General features: G+C 36.6%; 1 protein-coding gene across 7 annotated transcripts in view; it reads left to right on the top strand.

Annotated features, from left to right (window-relative positions):
- Nucleotides 1-19,506, top strand: part of AKT3 (AKT serine/threonine kinase 3) — a 169,754-nt gene that overhangs the window by 27,192 nt on the left and 123,056 nt on the right. Inside the window, exons 3-4 of one of the 7 annotated variants that reach the window (XM_034428243.3) lie at nt 15,084-15,149; nt 16,641-16,755. The exons of the other annotated variants lie outside the window; for them this stretch is intronic. Coding sequence (XP_034284134.1) covers nt 16,701-16,755 — 55 coding nt within the window. The 5' untranslated portion in view covers nt 15,084-15,149; nt 16,641-16,700. The remainder of the gene's footprint in view (nt 1-15,083; nt 15,150-16,640; nt 16,756-19,506) is intronic. 7 annotated transcript variants of the gene reach the window in all.

The raw sequence follows: 19,506 nt of genomic DNA, 5'->3' as shown, positions 1-19,506 counted from the left end.
AAGTTAGATGATTACACTGGGATCAACAGTGGCAAAAAAAGAATGGATAGGGGGAATATTTTCCAAAAAAGAATCAATCAAAGGGAAGAGAAGGAAATGGGGAAAGGTTAAGTAAAAACTTGGAGCGAATTATGCGAGTAATAGACTCAAAAGTTAGAGAAAGAATTCAGGAGAAAAGATAAAATAAATATAAAAAGAAAAAGAAGAAGACGAGAATGGGATGAAGGGAGAAAATCATTAAGAGGTGGAATTCTGGAGAGACCAAGAGATAATGGTTAAAAGGGGAAGAATAGTGGAAAGGAGAAAGGGAAATAAGGTATATATTAGTAGACCTAAGGGAACTGTATTAACATTAGTAATTGTGAATGTAAAAAGTAAATATGATGATGCATATTATGTATTGTAAAATGAATAGCAGATGAAATATGAAGTGGTAATTTGGTTCAATTATTAAAATAACTGAAATTAAGAGATAAAATTGAAATGTAAAAAAGTGTGATGGGGATTTTGAAATAATATGTTGTAAATGACGAAATAAAATAATTAATTGATGTTATAATAAAAAATCAGGAATTAAGGACCAATAGTGATATTGCTTATTATAGTTAGAAGAGATTAAGGTAAGGTCAATTAAGTTAAAGGGTTTCAATGTAAAAATTGATTAAGATGAAGTACATTGTTTATAGCCAAAAAATGTGATGGGGATTTTGAGAAATATATTTTATAAATGGAGAAATAAGATAATTAATTGAAGTAATGCTAAGAAATTAGGATTTGAAGGGCGGATGGTGATATTGTTTATATATTATATATTAAGAGATTAAGATAAGATAAAAAAAGTAGGGAAAAAGAGTATCATGGCAGAAATTGAAATATGTAAATTGTATTTGGAAAAAAACAAAAAAGAAGATTGGAATAGATTATAAAAATCGATATATAACTATGTTGTAAATTGTATAAGGTGTGACCTGATCAATACTTGGTTCATAAAATATGTATGTAAAAGAAAAATTTAATAAAACTTGTTCAAAACAACAACAACTAGGAATTACCCAAGACAACCCTTGGATGATTGTCAGTTAGAATAGAGTTGGAAGGCACCTTGGAGGTCCTCTAGTCTAGTCCAGTCCCCTGCTCAAGCAGAAGACCCTATACCATTTCAGACAGGTGTGTACCTGCTGGGAAGAGGACTCTTGATGATCACAATTTTTGGTAGGAATAGTCGGAAGGTTCAGTCTTCCATCTTTTCCTTTCAACTGTGGGCTATCTTTAAATATTATTTAGTTTTAACTGCTCATTTTAAAGTTTTCTTTACTTTTTGATTTATATCTTTAACTATTAATCGACTGGTAAAAGTGGTTGAATGCTGACTTATCCTACAACCCTTTGCTAGATTTTAGCGCAAACTTGAGTTTTTTTATTTTTTTTGCTGTTTATTTTGGAGTTTTAAATCACTTTCACTTTTTCTGTAAGGAAGTCAACTTTAAAACATTCAATTAAAACCAAAGCTTGCTTAAAGGAAAGATTCATCATCAGATAGTGAAAGTCATTTGATTTCATTTATATTTATATTGCATTTTTACTGCAAGGATTCTGTATTTTACTAGTTTTTAAAAGCTCTGGTCTTATTTTTCTTAAATTCTGATGGGAAATTTCCATTTTTCTAACTACTTTTTATTGTGGGAAATTTTATCTCAATTTTTCTCTGTGTTCTTTCTCTTAAGGTACATTTACTTCTCTTGTCCTTGAGAGTGAAACTTTATGCTTTTGTTATGAAAGCTCAACTACAAAAGAGTTTTGGACTATAATAAAATGTAAACAACAAACCAAAGATTTTGTATACTGTGCATTGCATGTAATTTACAATGTCTTTAGGAGGCCTTTGAAAAAATGCTTTTTAACTTACAAACTCTAATTGAAACCTTGGATAACGTTTATCAATGGTTTTAAATCAACCCCAAGATGATATCCAGATACAAATAACCATATCTGAATTAAACTTGCAATCAAATATTAAATGAGAATATTCTCATTTAATATCCTGGAGAGATCAGATATGAGGTTTGTGATGATTTGTGGTAGAGAAGAAGTGATTGTAGATTTTCCATGAGTTAAATACAATAATAGGTTGTTAACAAAGGTCAATACAGGTTACCTATATGTATTTATAATTGCTTTTGTGTTTTTATAGTTTTAATTGTGATAATTGTCCATTGCCCAGAGTCAGTTGGATTGAGATGGGCGATTATAGAAATTGATTAAATAAATAAATATGCACACAGATCAGACTGAAGAAGATGAAGGGCAACAGTAAATTCATAGTCTATGTATTCATTTACAATAACAATGAAACAACTGGCGTAATATTTTTGGATGCAGAGAAATCTTTGGGAATTTGGACTGGACATTCTAACTAGAATAGCATATACTAATGGCAAATAGCAAATGGAATGTTCTGTACAATGTTTTCAATAAGGTACAAGGCAAGGGTCCGTCTCTGCTTAATGAAAACGATGCCTAATTTCTCCAGATTGGTTGGAAACATCAGCCAGGAATGGGTTAACTCTACCAATAGATGGACTGAGTCTGCAATTTGCTTAGCTACGCCCTCCTGTAGCTCCCCAGTTCAGGCTCAGTTGATCTTTGGACTAGGCATATTTTTTCTGAAGTTAATCCTTTAGATTTATCTTTTATACCGATTGAAGACAGAAAGGAAAGTTTATTTTATTCCAGTGTCTAAGGCAGTGATGGCTAACTTTTTTGCCATCGCGTGCCAGGAGAGGGGGGGCGGGGGAGGGTCGCGTGCGCACATGCCCACGCGCATGCGTGCGCAACCCCCCCGCTCCTGGCACATGATGGCTGTAGGCCCGTTTTTCTTTCTTACCTGGTTCCAGATCCTCTCTGTGTATCTGGGAAGGGCGAAAACAGCCTTTCCCACTCCCTTGGAGGCCCTACGGAGGCTGAAAGGGCCCATTTCCCAACTCTCGGTGGGACAGGAAGATACATTTTTTGCTGTCCCCAGCCTCCAGAACCTCTCTAGGATCTCTAGGAGTCTCTCTAGGAGTCTCTAGGAGCCTCTCTAGGAATCTCTGGAGGCTGGGGACAGGAAAAAACGTCACTTCCGGTCCCACCGGGAGTCGGGAAATGGGCCCTTTCAGCCTCCGTAGGGCCTCCAAGGGCGTGGGAAAGGCTATTTTCGCCCTTCCCAGATACACAGAGAGGATCTGGAGCCAGGTAAGAAAGAAAAACGGGCCTTCCCCACCCCGCCCCCAGGCCCTCCAGAGGCAGGAAACAGCCTGTTTTTCCTTACTTCTGGTGGGCCCAGAAGGCCTGAAAATCAGCTGGCTGGCACGCGCATGTGCCCCAGAGCTGAGCTGGCGTGCCCACTAATATGGCTGGCACGCGTGCCATAGGTTCGCCATCACGGGTCTAAGGCTTTGCCTTGAATCGCTGAGGGCCGCGGAGACGGCACGGACTGCTGGCTGGCAGATCCTTTGGGCAACGCTCACGAGCCTAGCTCTGAAACGCTGACCCACGGATTGGAGGCTTTCACCCCTCCTTTTTGTTTATCAGGCTGCAGGATCGTAGCAGAGGCAAGGCCAGCGCACACGAGTGGCAGCTCCACATTGCAAGCCATTTTTTAGTGTGAAGAACTATTCTGCGCTATTTTCATTTGTTTGGGAAACCGGAGAGCCAGTGGGGAGTGGCAAACAGCTCCGCTTTTGCCTCTTCTTTTCCAGACCTGAGGGTAGCGTTGGAAATTGGATTTACTGCCTTGGGGAAATATCTCTGGTGATTTCTTTGCAGGGCGGTGAGTACTTTACAACGCACCAACCAGGAGGGACACGGGTCCAATAAACATGTGGCTGCGCTCAGTCTACCCAGAATCCTGTCCACGTCTTCGGGAGTCACAGGATCAAACTCTTCCCAGATAACATTCTCAAGACCTGCCTCCATCATTCCTCCTGAATCTACCCAGTCAGAGTCCAAGTCTTCCCGAATCTGAGCAATTTTGTCATACAGATACTGCACAAAGTCCTCGGCCCTGCCCTCCAAGCGGTCCTCCTGCACTCCCTGATGGAGCAGGGAGCGGGTCACTCTAAACAGGGTGGGCAGGTGATTATCTGATGACGCAATAAGAGTGGCAAAATAGTTACATTTTGCCACTTTTATCGCCACTAGATAAGTCTTAATATGAGATCTTACCAGTGTTCGGTCAGAGTCAGAAAGGCTGGCCCTCCAACTGTTCTCCAGGCGTCTTTTCCAGCGCTTCATCTCCCTCAGCTGCTCGGTGAACCAAGGAGCCAGGTGAGACCGGCGCTGGGTCAGAGGCCACAAAGGCACGACCCGATCCAAAGCTCCAGCGGCCGCCGTATCCCAGGCGGCCACTAGGTCTTCAGTCGAGGCGTGAGCCAGAGCCTCAGGGAATGGCCCAAGCTCCGTCTGGAACCTATCAGGTTCCATCAGGCACCTGGGGCGGTACCATCTCATCAGTTCTGCCTCCCTGTGGTGGAGTGTGGCGGTTCGAAGATCAAAGCGAAGGAGGGAGTGATCTGACCATGACAAGGGCTCAGTCGCTATATCCCCTATCTCAAGGTCACTCAACCATTGACCAGAGACAAAAACCAAGTCCAGCGTGTTTCCCCCCGTGTGAGTAGGGCCATGAACTAACTGGGTCAGGCCCATAGACGTCATGGAAGCCATGAACTCCCGAGCCGCCTCAGACGTCTCACTGACGGATGGCAAGTTAAAATCCCCCATGACCATAAGCCTGGGGGCATCAATCGCCACCACGGCTATAATGTTGAGCAGCTCAGGCAGGGCTGCCATCACGTGGCAGGGAGCCAGGTACGTGATCAGCACGCCCATCTGTACCCCATGACCCCACTTCACAAGGAGGGACTCACATCCGGCAGTCTGAGGCACAGTGATCTCCCTCAGCCCAAAACCTTCTTTAATGACAACCGCCACCCCCCCTCCCCTCCCCTGTGACCTTGGCTGATGAAATGAACGAAAACCGGGTGGGCACATTTCAACGAGGGGGACCCCCCTTCCTGGCCCAACCAGGTCTCTGTAATACCCGCCAGGTCCGCTCCCCCCTCCTGAACAAGATCGCAAATGAGGGGGGCTTTATTTACCACGGACCTGGCGTTGCATAACATCAGCTGAAGGCTGGAGGTTCTAGGCAAAATGAATCCTGGAGAAGGATCCCAGAGACCATGTATCAACAACAAACAGCAAAGAGTACAGTGAATGGAACACTCTCTGCAAACTCAGTATGAAAGACACAAGACTCTTTCCTTTACTATTTTTAATCCCTTTGGAAGTCACAGCAAGCAAGATCCCAAAAGAAAAGCAAATAACTGGAATAATAATTAAGGAGAGGGATACAAAATGAAATACTAAGCAGACAATATAATATTAACATAATGTTAATTATGCAACCAAAGCTCCATATGACTGTTGATATAAATAATCAAAGACTTTGGCTGCCTTTTCAGAAAGAAAATTAATGAAAAGAAAGCTAAGATAATAACAAGGCATTTAACCTCTGAAGAACACTTTATAAAAGACCCACTGTCTGTAAGACAGCAAAGGATTCAGTGAAATATCTTAAGACTCCACTTGACAGGAAGTAATAAAGTTATATTTCAAAATAATTGCAGCAAATTATAGAAAGAAAAAGAACGAAACAGAGAGCTATAACAACAACCAACAAGTTTCACGTGAGAAAGTTTGATGAACTGAATTAAGAATTGTCAAAGGATCACTCAAAGGGAAAATGTTGTCAAGCTTGGCATTTCACAGGAATGTATGGGTCATATTATTGATGTTCTTCAATATTATAAGATTTGGGGAAGATGGATTCTTCACATGCTGAGAGTTTCAAGAGTTGATACTTGCCAGCAATTGTCACACTTGACAAAGAAAGTGAGGAATTTCTTTATAGCATTGTGGCAGCCAACAAAATATGGGCTTATCATTATGACCCAGAATTGAAGTGTCAGTCCATGGAATATCATCACAATGTTTTACATGCAAAAAGAAAGAAAGAAAGAAAGAAAAAGAAAAATTAAAAACCCAGGGTTTGACAGGAAAATGTATGGTGTACAGTTATTTTGAGACACAGATGGTATTCGCATGGATTTTCTTGAACCTGGCACCAGTATCAGCTCAGATTGCGATATTCAACTGCAATACTCAACAGAACTGCCATACCCAAAACTTGAAACAATGATTAAGAAGAGTTCAGAAGCATAAAAAGGAAGGCTTTCTGTGACATGGTGATAGGCCTCACACTCAGGGTGGGATTCTACTGGTTCAGGTGAACCGGCAGCTCTGTCGATCAGCTGGGAGTGAACCCGTTCTCTCTGATGATCAGCTAGGCCCACCCGCCCCTGCGCTTTACTTACCTATATCTTTGCAGCTGATTAGCGCAGCTGAGCGGATTGCCACACCTCAGCTGTTTTAATTCCCTAGCACTAACGCAGAAGGTGATTTTTCATTCAATTGCGAAGCGCGTGATCACTGAACTAGTTGTTAAACCGGTAGGATCCCACCACTGCTCATACTCCACAAACCATTGAAGAGGTAGTTGAGAAGTTGGATCTGTCTTCCATCTTCTTACAGTCCAAATTTGTTGACATACAAATTCCACCTTTTCTCAAAATTGAGGAATACCTTTGTGGGCATCCATTGACTGAAATGAAGAGTGGAAAAAACTATAAGGTTGATTGGGTTCAAGGAGTCCACATCATTAGTGTTCTCTGAAGCTACATGGCCATCTTATTCGAGCACTTTGCCACAGAATGAAACATTTTTAGCTGAATACAATTTGCAAAATAGAAACAGAAAACAGATGGCAGAAGAAGACCTAATGATCTATCAAGTCCACCCCTTGACATTTTATTTTTGATAGTTGTTTTTTTCTTTTTAATTAATTTTAATTATTTTTATTTCAGTTTTTAATTTTTGTTGGATGAGGGACATGTATTTATCACAAGCATATTTAAACTTGTTACTGATGATTGACTCACTACCTCCACTGGAAGTTGGTTCCAAGCTTCTGCTGTACTTTTTGCAAACTAATACTTTTTAACATTACTTTTGAACTTCTCTCCTGTCAGTTTGAGTTTATGCCACTGTGTCCTTGATTTTTGCTTAATATTGAAAATACTGCCTTTTAGTACCTTATTTACACCTTTAATATATTTAAAGATTTTAGTCATGTGCGTCCTTTCCCTTCGGTCTTCCAGGTTTTACATATTCAGCTTCTCCCATCTCTCCTGATATTTTCTGCCCCTTAGACATTGTACCATTTTTGTTGTCCATTGCTGGTCTCACTCAATCTTTTCAATATCTTTTTTAAAGTGATGTCTTCAGAACTGGACACAATATTCCAAATGGGGTCTTACTAAAGCCTTATATAGCAGGATTAGGACCTCCTTTTTCCTGCTGGTGATGCATCCCAGATTTTGTTTGCCTTCACAGCTGTCTAGCCACATAGTTTACTCATTTTGCAGTCATCTGCTGTGAGCAGCTTTATCTTCTGTTGCTCTGCCTAACACTGTACCCCCAATACTGTATTCTACCAGAGGATTCTTTTTCCCCAAGTGCATGGTCTTACATTTAGAAAAAATGAACTGCAGTCTCCACATTTTTTACCAATTCTCCAGCAATGCAAAAACATTTTGATGCTTGAGAACTATCCTTTCCATTCTTTATACAGAATACAAGTGGAATAGTTACTGACTTGTTCATCTCTTAATGATTAGACATTTTTTAATGCATCTAAATGATTTGTGTAAAGTTAAGGATTTTGGATAGAATGTATTGTACATAGTTCTGTTCTCTCAAAATCATATCATTGGCATTCTTTATCATATTCTGCCTGATGGACCATGCCTGGTAATAAGCGGAATTAAACAAAACTACAAAATGGTGTCAACATTTTCACCATCTTTCGTTAGCTTTAAGCTACAGTTTCAGTAGAACAAATGTCTGGAAGACTGTACCAAGCGCCTGCAATTTCTGTGACTCTAGCCTTAATTGAAATGATGTATATTTGGATAATAGTTTATATCTTTACTTCTTATCACATAACCCATCTGTTGGTAATACATTTTATGGTACTTTGATTCCATCTTGAGGAAGACATGATTTAGAATTCAAATATACATATTTTTTATATAATGTACAACTCTGGCAAATCAAAAATTAATGGAAATATTTTTAATAATAAAATCATAGGTAAGTTGTAATTAATGTAAATAGTACTTTTTATTTATGTTTTATTTTATTTATTAGGAAAATTTATTTGGCTGCCCATCTTAAAACAAATTTGTTAACTAATGAATAGTACAGAAAGAACCATATTAATAAATATTAATACATAATATTTTAGCTTTAAAGCAATCTACTAAAGTGTTTTTTATAGCAGAAATACATACTGAAATCTATCAATAAAATATATATGGTTGCCATACTTGTAAAGACTGTATGCAGTTCAAAAGTCTAATTAGACTGGGTTCTACATATGACAAAGTGTATAGGGCTGGAGATGATAGGCTTAGCTGCATTGTGTACTAGAATCCCCACTATAAATATGGGATGGAAATTCTTCATATAGGAAAACATTCCCTAGAAAATTACTATGTCATGGAGAATGTCTCCTCTGATTTTAGTGCTACCTCATTCTAATATTTTTGTATTGTAAATTGCTTTCATCTATGGAGTTAGAATTTCAGGTCCTTTTAAAACTTGATCCTAAAAGGATGAAAGTAGTTATGTACATGAATAAACATTACTGGAAAACTTTTAACTATGTTAAAACATTTTTTTAATTTAAACAAAAACTGTAAATATCATTCTTAAGAAATTGAAATATTAAAGAACATCTGCTTTTTAAATACTGCTAAATTGTAATAATTAAAGGTTAAATAAAAGCTGGGAAAGCTTTGAAATTTGAAATGTTTGTTAACAGCTAGTAACATGACTTATTGAAGACATTTTGTCAAAGTTGAAGAAGTTAGAGCTAATTAATTTCTTGGGAGACATATGATGAAATTGTAGGTGTGATAACATATTTGAGTAACATATGGTCGTTATGGGGTACCTTTCTAATGACTGAGCAGCAAATTAAAAATAGATTTTTCTGCTTTTTAGTAGAAGTTCTTTGTTTATATTACATTTCATTATACATAATTTCATTGCATATTGGCTTTGCTTGTAATAGAATTAAAAAATTATACATGTACATGCATATCAGTTCGTGTAATTTGAATATGGAAAGTTTTTTTTTCCAAAGAGAAAATTTCTTTTTCAAAAAGAGTGTTAATAAATCCACTTGATATGGTTGTTATGGGGTGGGTTTATTAATCCTGTACTTTTCTACTTAAAGCCTGACATTTGGGGAATGGCCAATTGAAAAGACTGGAGGATTTTTAATATATCTAAAACTTTGTTCGCCTACCACTCTTTCTTCTCATTGTTCTTGAAGTCCTATTATGTAAACATAGCTTCCAGGCATTTAGGGATAAGGCTCCATTTTATTCATCTATGTGGTTGACTTGACCAGTCTCAAATGTGTTCAAATCAACTAGTTTAACTTGTAAACTTCTTAAAATGAATTGAGCAAAAATTCTTTTTTTAAGATTGAGAATAAAACATGATGTTATACATATATGATCAGAATTTAATCTTATAATCTACTTATAGTTTCTTACACTAACAATTCTTTAATATTCATATAACAACATTCTTGACAGTTGCAAGTGTGTTCCTAACCACTGTAAAGTATTTTTATATGATGAGTATCTTGATTTTATTTTAATTTTCTATATTATTTTTTGCATATATTTCCCAACCCACTACCTAGAATTTTTCTTGTTTGCCTGGATATTCATGTTAGCAAATATTTATTGTTGTTGAATTTTCAAAGGCTATAAGCAGTGATTAGTGAACTATAATATAACATGTTCTATATATGTAAAAGCAGTACATTCTGTCACTTTGTTCTTTTATTTATAACATTTTGAGGAACAAATTAGAATGAAGTTTATCAGTTTCATCTCATATGTAGTCAGTCAGTAAATCATTTAGAAGGAATTTTTTAAACATCTAGTGTACAGCATTGACAGGATCATTTCTGCCCATGTGCCTATTATCACTTCCTTGAAGGTTGGTAAGGCAGGATTTACCTTTGCAAATCCATGTAAGGCAGGGTGCAGTAATCAAGTGTAGAGAATTGTGGCTGACATATTATGTTTCAACCAAGCTAGTACATTTGAAACTTGTTTTGCAGAGAATTTGAATTTGCTCTGAACTTATCTTTGGGTAAGAATTTTATGAAGAAAATGAATAATGGGTAAGAAGATAAAAGTACAGTTACTCATTGCATTTAGAAATGATTTTTGGTAGAGTTCTATGCAAAAGTGGTATTTTTATTAGCACTAAAATCACAGTATTCTTGAAAATTTGGTTGGTCCTCAGTTCACCAATTGCTCCTTAAAACACTGTTTGGTTTAGATTATTGAAGCTTGAATGCCTTGGGAAAAAACTGACATCATTAATGAAGTGTTATTTGCGATTTTTTAAAAACTTAAGTTTATATTTTTAACATTTCCCAAAAGTGTCGGTAATGGCATTTCCTGGCATACTGACATAATACATGAGCCCTCTGTCAGTCCACTTATTAAATAAATTATAAGAATAGCAAAAAGCTGTTCCACATATTTATAGATTTTATGGCAAGGACAAGTAGTTAGTAAAAATCAAGAGAAACAATGCACTGTAATGTGATTTTTTAAAAAACTAAAAGCAGTTTGAATGCACCCAAAAATTCAAACTCAAGATCTATTAATTTTTCATATTTAAATAATATTTTAAAAGGGTATTGCAGTCAATATTCTTTTGTTTTTCTCTGTCACCTTTGTACAAATAGAAAGCAGTATTGCCCTTCTAGTTTTTTAGGCATATGAAAACAGTTTTTCAACATCAGATAGGCTTTCTGGTATCTCATTTGTAAGATAGCAGAGTCAACAAGGAAACAAGGAAAACCTAGATAATTGGCATTCTAATCATAGATAGTTCAATGCAAAGTGAAGTACTATTTTAAAGTTTCAATTCCATTCAGGCAGAGCAATCCAGTTGTCTGGGTAGCTGGTGTTTCCTAAGGAACTATTTATATTACAGGAGAGATGACCACAACAATTAAGCATACTTTTTTTTTAAATGTAAAAATAATCTACACATCAAGAAAAAACGTATTTTCCCATGGAGATGACATTTCCTAACTCAGTAATCATAAGAGAGAGTTGTTATTATCTCTGCATTTTAGTTAATTAAGCCTATAATTTTCTTGTACATTAGGAATTCTTTAAAACGAACAACTTTCTTATAAAATGGAACATAAGGCTAAAAGTACCTTGGAATTTAACTTTTATTTCCATTTAATGCTATTATTCATTTGTGCTTGTTTTGCTGAGTTTTTACTAATTTACTGTATGCTATCAGGAAACAATGTGTTTGGATCTCTGCCCACTTCAAATAGAAAATGATATTCATCTTTACCAAAATGGGTGTTTAATTCAATGATAACTCAGTGAAGATGACACACCAATAGTCATTCTTACAATCAATTCTGACTTTTCTGTCAGAATTGTGTCACAACATTTAAAAAATATTCCATAGTTTTGGTATATAGTTTTGCTACTAATTGTTTATGAAAATTAGTTTTTGGAGTGATTTACTGCTTAATAAAATAAAAAACTCCATAGAAGTTGATGAATAATTTTTTATTTCTCTAGACATTGATATATCAATTTATTTTTAGGACATGTGGGCTGTTTTTAAAATGTTTAAATTACATTTAATATATTTGAGAACTTCAGTACTTTCAGATTTTCTTGTTAATAGCCTTAAGTGCCATTTTATTGTTCATGATATGGGTAGAGATCCAAAATCTTGTGAAGGGGCGAAGAACATGGAAAAGGGCAGAAATGAATGAAACAGGAGTAAATGGTAGAATATCTGTGGGAAGAGAAACCATTAGTGCTTTCCCAGGATAATGAATTAAAGTGGATGTAAATAAAAAGATTGTTGAAGCTGTTTAGTATTAAGAGAAAAAGTATTTTACAGGGTATCACAAAAATCTGCAATTACACTGATTGTGTAATGATGATTGATGAGAATGTTGAAGTGAAAATAAACAGGATGAGAATAATGCATGTAAGAGAATGCTTGCTATAAGAAATGTGGTTGAAAGATACTATAGCTATACAGTATCCATGAATATACAGAAAAGGATAGTTGTAACAAAAGTAGTCAAAGTGAACAAGAATGGTTAAAATTAAAAAGGTAAAACCATAGTGTGACTTTGATGGAAATTTAAAATGTTTTGGAAGTAAGTGAAAGGGACCAAATAAAGAGACTTTGGCAGAGTGAATGGAATTAAGAATAGAAGAGATTAAATGATTTTGGATAAAGCTGAAGGAAGGCAATGCTGGTAAGAGTATTTTAGAGTTTGTAGAAAAACGATAGTGACATTCCAAACAGTGGAATTGAAATTAAAACTGTAAATGTTGTCCAAGAAAAAAAATGATGTAAAGTAAGTCATAAATGTTATAACAAAGCTGCAGGTGTATATTGTGTAATTAGAGAAAGTTGTGCAACTTGTTTAATGTGTAAATGAAAACTGCAAGACCATTGGAAGAATACTGTTACCTTCCCTCTATATATAGTAAAAGAGATCAACCCTAAAGGAAATCAGCCCTGTTCTTTGGATGGACAGATCCAAAGCTCAAGTACTTTCATCACCAAATGAGAAGAAAGGAGTCATTGGAAAAGACCTGGATGCTGGGAAAGATTAAAGGCAAAAGGAGAATGGGATGACAGAGGATGAGATGGTTTGATAGTGTCGTTGACTCAATGAACATGAATTTGAGCAAACCAGGGTGGATAAAAATCGATGATCTTTTTAAAAAAAAAATTAAAAAATTCAGATTTTTTAATTTAAATCAGATTTTTTTTATTTTTATCAAATTTATTTTAATAAAATGCTTTTGGAGTAAAAATCTATCTAAAGATAGTTTTCTATTTAAGATACATTAACAATTTAGTTTATTCAGCATGAAATGGAGCTTAGTTATGTAGCATGAGGCTGTATATTCTACAATAGTTACATTTTTTGTAAACTCATTCAGTGACTCCAAGTTCTGCAAGCTCAGATAATATGCATTGATGCATCCATACAATTTCACAGTAACCATGAGATAAATCATACAACCAAGTTCAGGAATATTCCTTTATCCCATTGTTTTGCAAATCTATGTACACTACAAACTCTATGATTATTTGAAGAGAAATGCATCTGTACCACCAGGCTTTAAGTGTGAGGAGGAAAGGCAAATAGTAAAAATGAAAGTGAAGCCTTCTAAGCATCTTATAAATATAATATTAAAGAGCATCTGTCATTTCAGATCCATCATGGCAGCTCCTGTTAGCGGGCATCCATTCATCTGCTGCCTGCCACATCCCTCATCTTGTGTCACTGCTGCATCATCAGCTGTCCCATTAAAGTGAATGGGACTGTCGGTGAGTCAACAGCAGATCAGAGAAGGAGCTGCTGTGGAACAGAGATGACAGTTGCTCTTTAAAAATTATGATTTAAATTGAGTTGATTTAAATCAAGCCTTTTTACTAGTGATTTAAATCATGATTTAAATTGTGATTTAAATCGACTTGATTTAAATCAGATCTACCCTGGGGCAAACTCCAGGAAATGGTGGAAAAAGGGGTGTGTGTTATGGTCCATATGGTCACAAAGAGTCAGACAAGACTTAGTGACTGAACAACAAATATCCAGTAAGGGAAAAGGTAGTAAGCATGAATTAAAAAACTACAGGGAAGTGATGAAATGAGGTGGTATGATTCTAATTGAAAGTATACAAAATAAGCAAAAGCTGGGAAGTACTTTGTGACTCTTTGCTGGGTGGTATGTGGATAGTGCATATTTTTACCTTTAGCAAGTCATTTAGGATAGGATAGGATAGGATAGGATAGGATAGGATAGGATAGGATAGGATAGGATAGGATAGGATAGGATAGGATAGGATTCTTTATTGGCCAAGTGTGATCGGACACACACGGAATTTGTCTTAGTGCATATGCTTTCAGTGTACATAAAAGAAAGATACGTTCATCAAGAAACATAAGGTACAACCCTTAATGATAGTCTTAGGGTACAAATAAGCAATCAGGAAACAATAACAATATAAATCGTAAGGATCCAAGCAACAAAATTACAGTCATATAGTCATAAATGGAAAGAGATGGGTGATGGGAACGATGAGAAGATTAATAGTAGTGCAGATTTAGTAAATAGTTTGACCGTGTTGAGGGAATTATTTGTTTAGCAGAGTGATGGTATTCAGAAAAAAAATGTTCTTGTGTCTAGTTGTTCTGGTGTGCAGTGCTCTATAGCGTTGTTTTGAGGGTAGGAGTTGAAACAGTTTATGTCCAGGATGTGAGGGGTCTGTAAATATTTTCACAGCCCTCTTTTTGACTCATGCAGTATACGAGTCAAAAAGTGCTTGAGTGTGTGGAAATTTATTTGGTCTCTATTGATTTACAGAAAATATATAATAAAGGTAATATATTTTTAATTTTAAATGTTTTGTGCAAATATGGAGTTGAAATTTGGTTGCTTAATGCAGTAAGAATTGTACACCATGAAAGTTGTACTGTGCTAGGGGATCCTAGAAGACATCTCTACTCTGCCTCAGTGGCCACCTTATGTGGCCTGAAATTAAATCGGCTCATGTCTTTTGATACTGAAAGGTGCTTAAGACATGGTTATGTCAACTTCATGATTTTATAAAGTAGAAACATTTCCAGAGCTTGAAGGCCAATTACTTCTGAATAGTTTCTGGTCTAAACAAAAATATAGAGAGGTCCCCCCAAAAAGTACATGTTCTGTGTACTCCTTCCTTTGTTGAAATTTTACATTTTAAAACATTTTCCAGTAATTAACTATATATTTATTAGTTATTTATTGCTAAATTCTTCTTACTCCTTTCCTCTAGGATTTAAGTGCTGAATTTTCCACAATTCTACCCAGTGAGAGAGATTGTGTTGAGAGACAGTAACTGGTAATGTGTAAATATGTTAATACATATAGCAAACCTAGTGGACTGAGATTTATGATTGGCAAATAGCAATTAAAGGACATGTGGGTGATCTTTGACTTACAACTGCAATTAGGACTGAAATTTCAGTTGTTAGTCATGGTCATAAATCAAAGCATCCATATGATCTGACCTGATTTTACAAACATTTTTATAGAATTATTAATAATTATTATTGTTTTTAAATTATTGTGATCATTAAGTTACTCATAAGTCATAAGACTGAAACATAAGATCATTAAGTGAATCACATGGTCATAAATCTGAATCTCTTCTGCTAAATGGGTATATGTGCTGAAAACCAGCGAAGAATGCTAAAAACTGGCAAAAAAGTTACAAATCATGGTCATGTGACCTCAGGATGCTGTAAATGTGATCTGGTTGCCAAGCACCTGAAATACAGTCATGTGACCATAAGGAAGGGGCAGCATGACATTGGCTAGAAGTGCTTTATGAGCTATAAAGCACTTTTTCTGAGGCTGTTGTAACTTACTAGTTGTTAAATGACCGATTGTAAATTGAGGAGTAGTATAGCTTGACCACAAAACATAGAAGCAAAGCAAAAGGAGTCATCCACAGAGTATATTACATATATCAGTGTTTGCACAGAAATACAGGGGAATATCATAAGAACCGTTGAGAACATTTTGATGAAAAATGGAATTGAAGTTGGAATCTGCCCTTCCCCATTCTTCTCTCTTCTGCCATGTGGAGTAAGAAGCAACAACTCTTGGCCTATATGACATTCTTTTCAGTATTTGAAGAATTCTGTCATAATCTCATTTGGTTTTTCTTAAGACTAAATGTACAGGTAGTCCTCAATTTATGACCACAATTGAGCCCAACATTTCTGTTGGTAAGTGAGATGTTGGTAAGTGAGACATTTGTTAAAGTGAATTTTGCTTTTTTTGCCACAGTTGTTAAGTGAATCACTGTAGTTATTAAGTTAATGACATGGTTGTTAAGTGAATCTGGCTTCCCCATTGATTTTGCTTGTCACAAGGTCGCAAAAGGTGATCACATGACTCCAGGATACTACAACCATCATAAATATGAGTCAGTTGCCAAGCGTCTGAATTCTGATCACATGACCATGGAAATGCTGCAACGGTCGTAAGTGTGAAAAACTGTCATAAGTTCACTTTTTTTACTATCATTGTAACTTCGAACCATCACTAAACAAACTGTTGTAAGTCGAGGACTACCTGTATCTCCTGCTCTTCCATTTGTCTTCATAGGATTTCATTTTTGCTTATCTTATTGTCCTTATGTCAAGTTTCTCTAAATCCTAAAATATAGTGCCCAGACCAAGGTATGCATGGTTTGACCAAAATAGACTAAAGTCAAATTATTACTTACTGTGATTTGGAATTTATCCATCCTCTCTCTCTCTTTCCCTCTCTCTCTCTCTCTCTCTCCATCTGTCTCTGTCTCCCTCCATACACACATACACAGGGAGAAGAGGTAGAGAGAATACACCATATATATGCATGTGTGTGCGTGTGCTCTGCATCGATGTTCTTTTTTGCAGTCACATTATATTGCAGTCACATTATATTGCATGCTCATTGTAAGTAACTACTATTTCAAGATATTTTACACAAATATATCTTTCATCTTATGTCTGTGAATTATTATTTCCATAAGTGAACTTTTCTGTGTTAAATTTTGTGTTCATTTAATTTCTCTAACTTAACCAGATAATTTTGTATGTTATTTCTATGTTCTGCAATAGTGGGCATCCTACCCAACGTTGCTTAATTTGCAGATTTGATTAATATTCCCTCTTCCACGTCATCCATATTATTTATAAAAATATTGAAGAATAGAGGATCCTGGACTGATTCTTGTAGGTCCCCATTTGATACCTTATTAGCTAAATGGACAAGAAGAGAAAGGAAAAAGGGAGGAAACAGGAACCATCTCGATTCTGAAGAGCTCCCTGAGGGCCAAGAAAGAATCTCTACCTAAATCCAGTCCTTTCAGACTGGGTCTGTTTTCTGAACAAACAAAAAAGTAAAAAAGCACCTTGTATAAAAACATTGGGAGACTGGAGTGCAATATTTTGAGCGCAAGAATCAAAAAGTTCATTCCTAGGCAAATGAGAATAGACATTTACTATAACAAGAGCAACAGCAGAGGGCAGAAGAATAGCAGCAAGTACTGTAAAACAGAAACAAAGTCAGAATCTTGAATTAGACAACCAGAGGTTTTCCCAGAATTGACTGTAGTTATGTATAACGCCAAAACAATAAAAACTGCTACTATAAATATTACCAGAAGAACCTGAGGCTAAAATGCAAGTTCGAGTCAGAGCTTGTAACCCAGCAACATGAGCAGAAACAGAGTGAGCAAAGAACCAGATTCAGCACATTCAGAAGAAACACATATTGCATATTCAGAAACATCTATCAGGGTTATAACCAGTATAAAATTTTAAAAAATGCCTTTACAATGGGAATTTCCTGAATTTTGGAAAGAAGAATAATTTTTGAATTATGATTGGGAAAAAACTTTCATCACAATATGGGGCTAAAAGAAAGCAGAGATCAAGAAAGGAAACAAGGATGGAAAGTTCAGGAGTGCCACTGCAATTTGCTCAGCTGTGGGAGTCAAGAGCAAGCCAAAGTGATGAGAGAGAAAGTCCACTCTCATATGGGGAATAGGTATTATGAGAGCAGATCCCCTAACAGGAAGATTTGTCCAGTAAGAAATCAGCAGCTTGAATGGTACAGAAAGAAGCTGGAAAGGCAGCTGTTTGGATCCATCTTGTAACTGCAGTACACCATCAGATGAAGACAGTTGCCACAGGGTTGAAGGACACTAGAGGGTGTCATATTCATGGCAAAATATGGTAAAGAGTAAAGAATAATTAAAAAGACCAAAGACAGGGACAGAAGGATAGGCCTGCTTCATATGACAAAAGGTTTGGTTATGGTCCTTGGTCCGAGTAAAATAGATACCTATAAAAGAACTGTTAGAGTTTAACTTGAGAAGCAAAGTTAATAATCCAAAGATAACTGAACTTGTCCAAGCATTATTGTCATCTATTGGTAATAGAAGGTCAAATTATAGCAAAATGATAGCTAGGTCAGCATGGAGTGCAATGTGTTCAGTATGGGACTTTCTGTAGCCCTGACGGATACTGATTTACAGTAGGTGGGTTCGCCTGTAAACTGTGGATGTAAAGCAGGCAGTCACAGGAGGAATACTGTCTAGCTCCAGGCACAACTGGAAAAATGGATAGACATAGCATTGATGTGTCTTGATCCTCAACCAGATGGCATTTGGAGTGGACTCCCTCTTTCTGAAAGACTTTTTGACAATGAGGCAGGAGTATTATAGGGCTCCAAAATGGGCATAAAAATACATTATTGCTTTGATTTAATAATAATGGAGTATTAAAGTCCAGAGTCCACTGCAAAGAGAAGATTCACCATTTACTGAAAGAGAAACAGAGACATCAATATCAAGAAGCAAAATAGGAAATACAAGTCTCCCAAGTCAGCCTGATTGAATAAGTTCTTTTCTTGTTACTGTTGTTGAGGCTGAAAAGAACAATTCTGAGAAGGCTCTTAACCAGTGGTGGATTCCAACCGGTGTTACCACCAGTTCTCTTCGTGTACACGCATTGCGTGCGATCGCCGAACATTAGGTTTCTGCCCAGCTGAGGTGCAGCAATCCACTCTGCCGCACCTATCAGCTGGGCTAACAAATGAGTAATAAAGGTAGGAATAACGCGGCAGCGGACGGGAGTGCCCAGCTCCCATTCAAAGAGAACTGGTTCGGTGATGTCACATCATCACCACTACCGGATCACCCGACCCGAGAGCAACCCACCACTGCTCTTAACAGTACTGGGTGTTCCAACATCCCATATATTCATACTAAAAGCAACTTTAGTTGCTTTATTTTCTTATTGTGTCTGCTTAACTAATTATTAACTCTCATTAGTTTCTTGCACACTCCTTTTTGGAAACATTGATTTTTTATCGCGCGTTTCCTTCCCACAAATGACAATGTTCCTACATGTCTTGTTTACTTTTCTATACTCTAAAAATCCTTTAAGATGCAGAATTTTGTTCATATGAAAAGTTCTCTTGCCAAGGAATTGCCTGAATGGATCGTCTTGTGTTCATCCATTCCATTTAAGTATATTTTTCACACCATAAATACTTTTCATGCATGGGGCTGGGTTTCTCTTTGAATATCTGGAGGCATCCAATCCTGTTTGCTGAAAGGGATAAGGACTGAGCCAGGCCAACTAATTTCTTTTGAGTTTCTCTCATTAATTCCCATGGCTGGGGAAAGGGATGGGATA

This window comes from Pantherophis guttatus, chromosome 1 (genome assembly GCF_059756535.1).
Source record: "Pantherophis guttatus breed Tessera chromosome 1, ASM5975653v1, whole genome shotgun sequence".
Classification (NCBI taxonomy): Eukaryota; Metazoa; Chordata; class Lepidosauria; order Squamata; family Colubridae; genus Pantherophis; species Pantherophis guttatus.
Note: the sequence above shows the minus strand (reverse complement) of the source record. Positions and strands in the feature narration are given on the sequence as shown.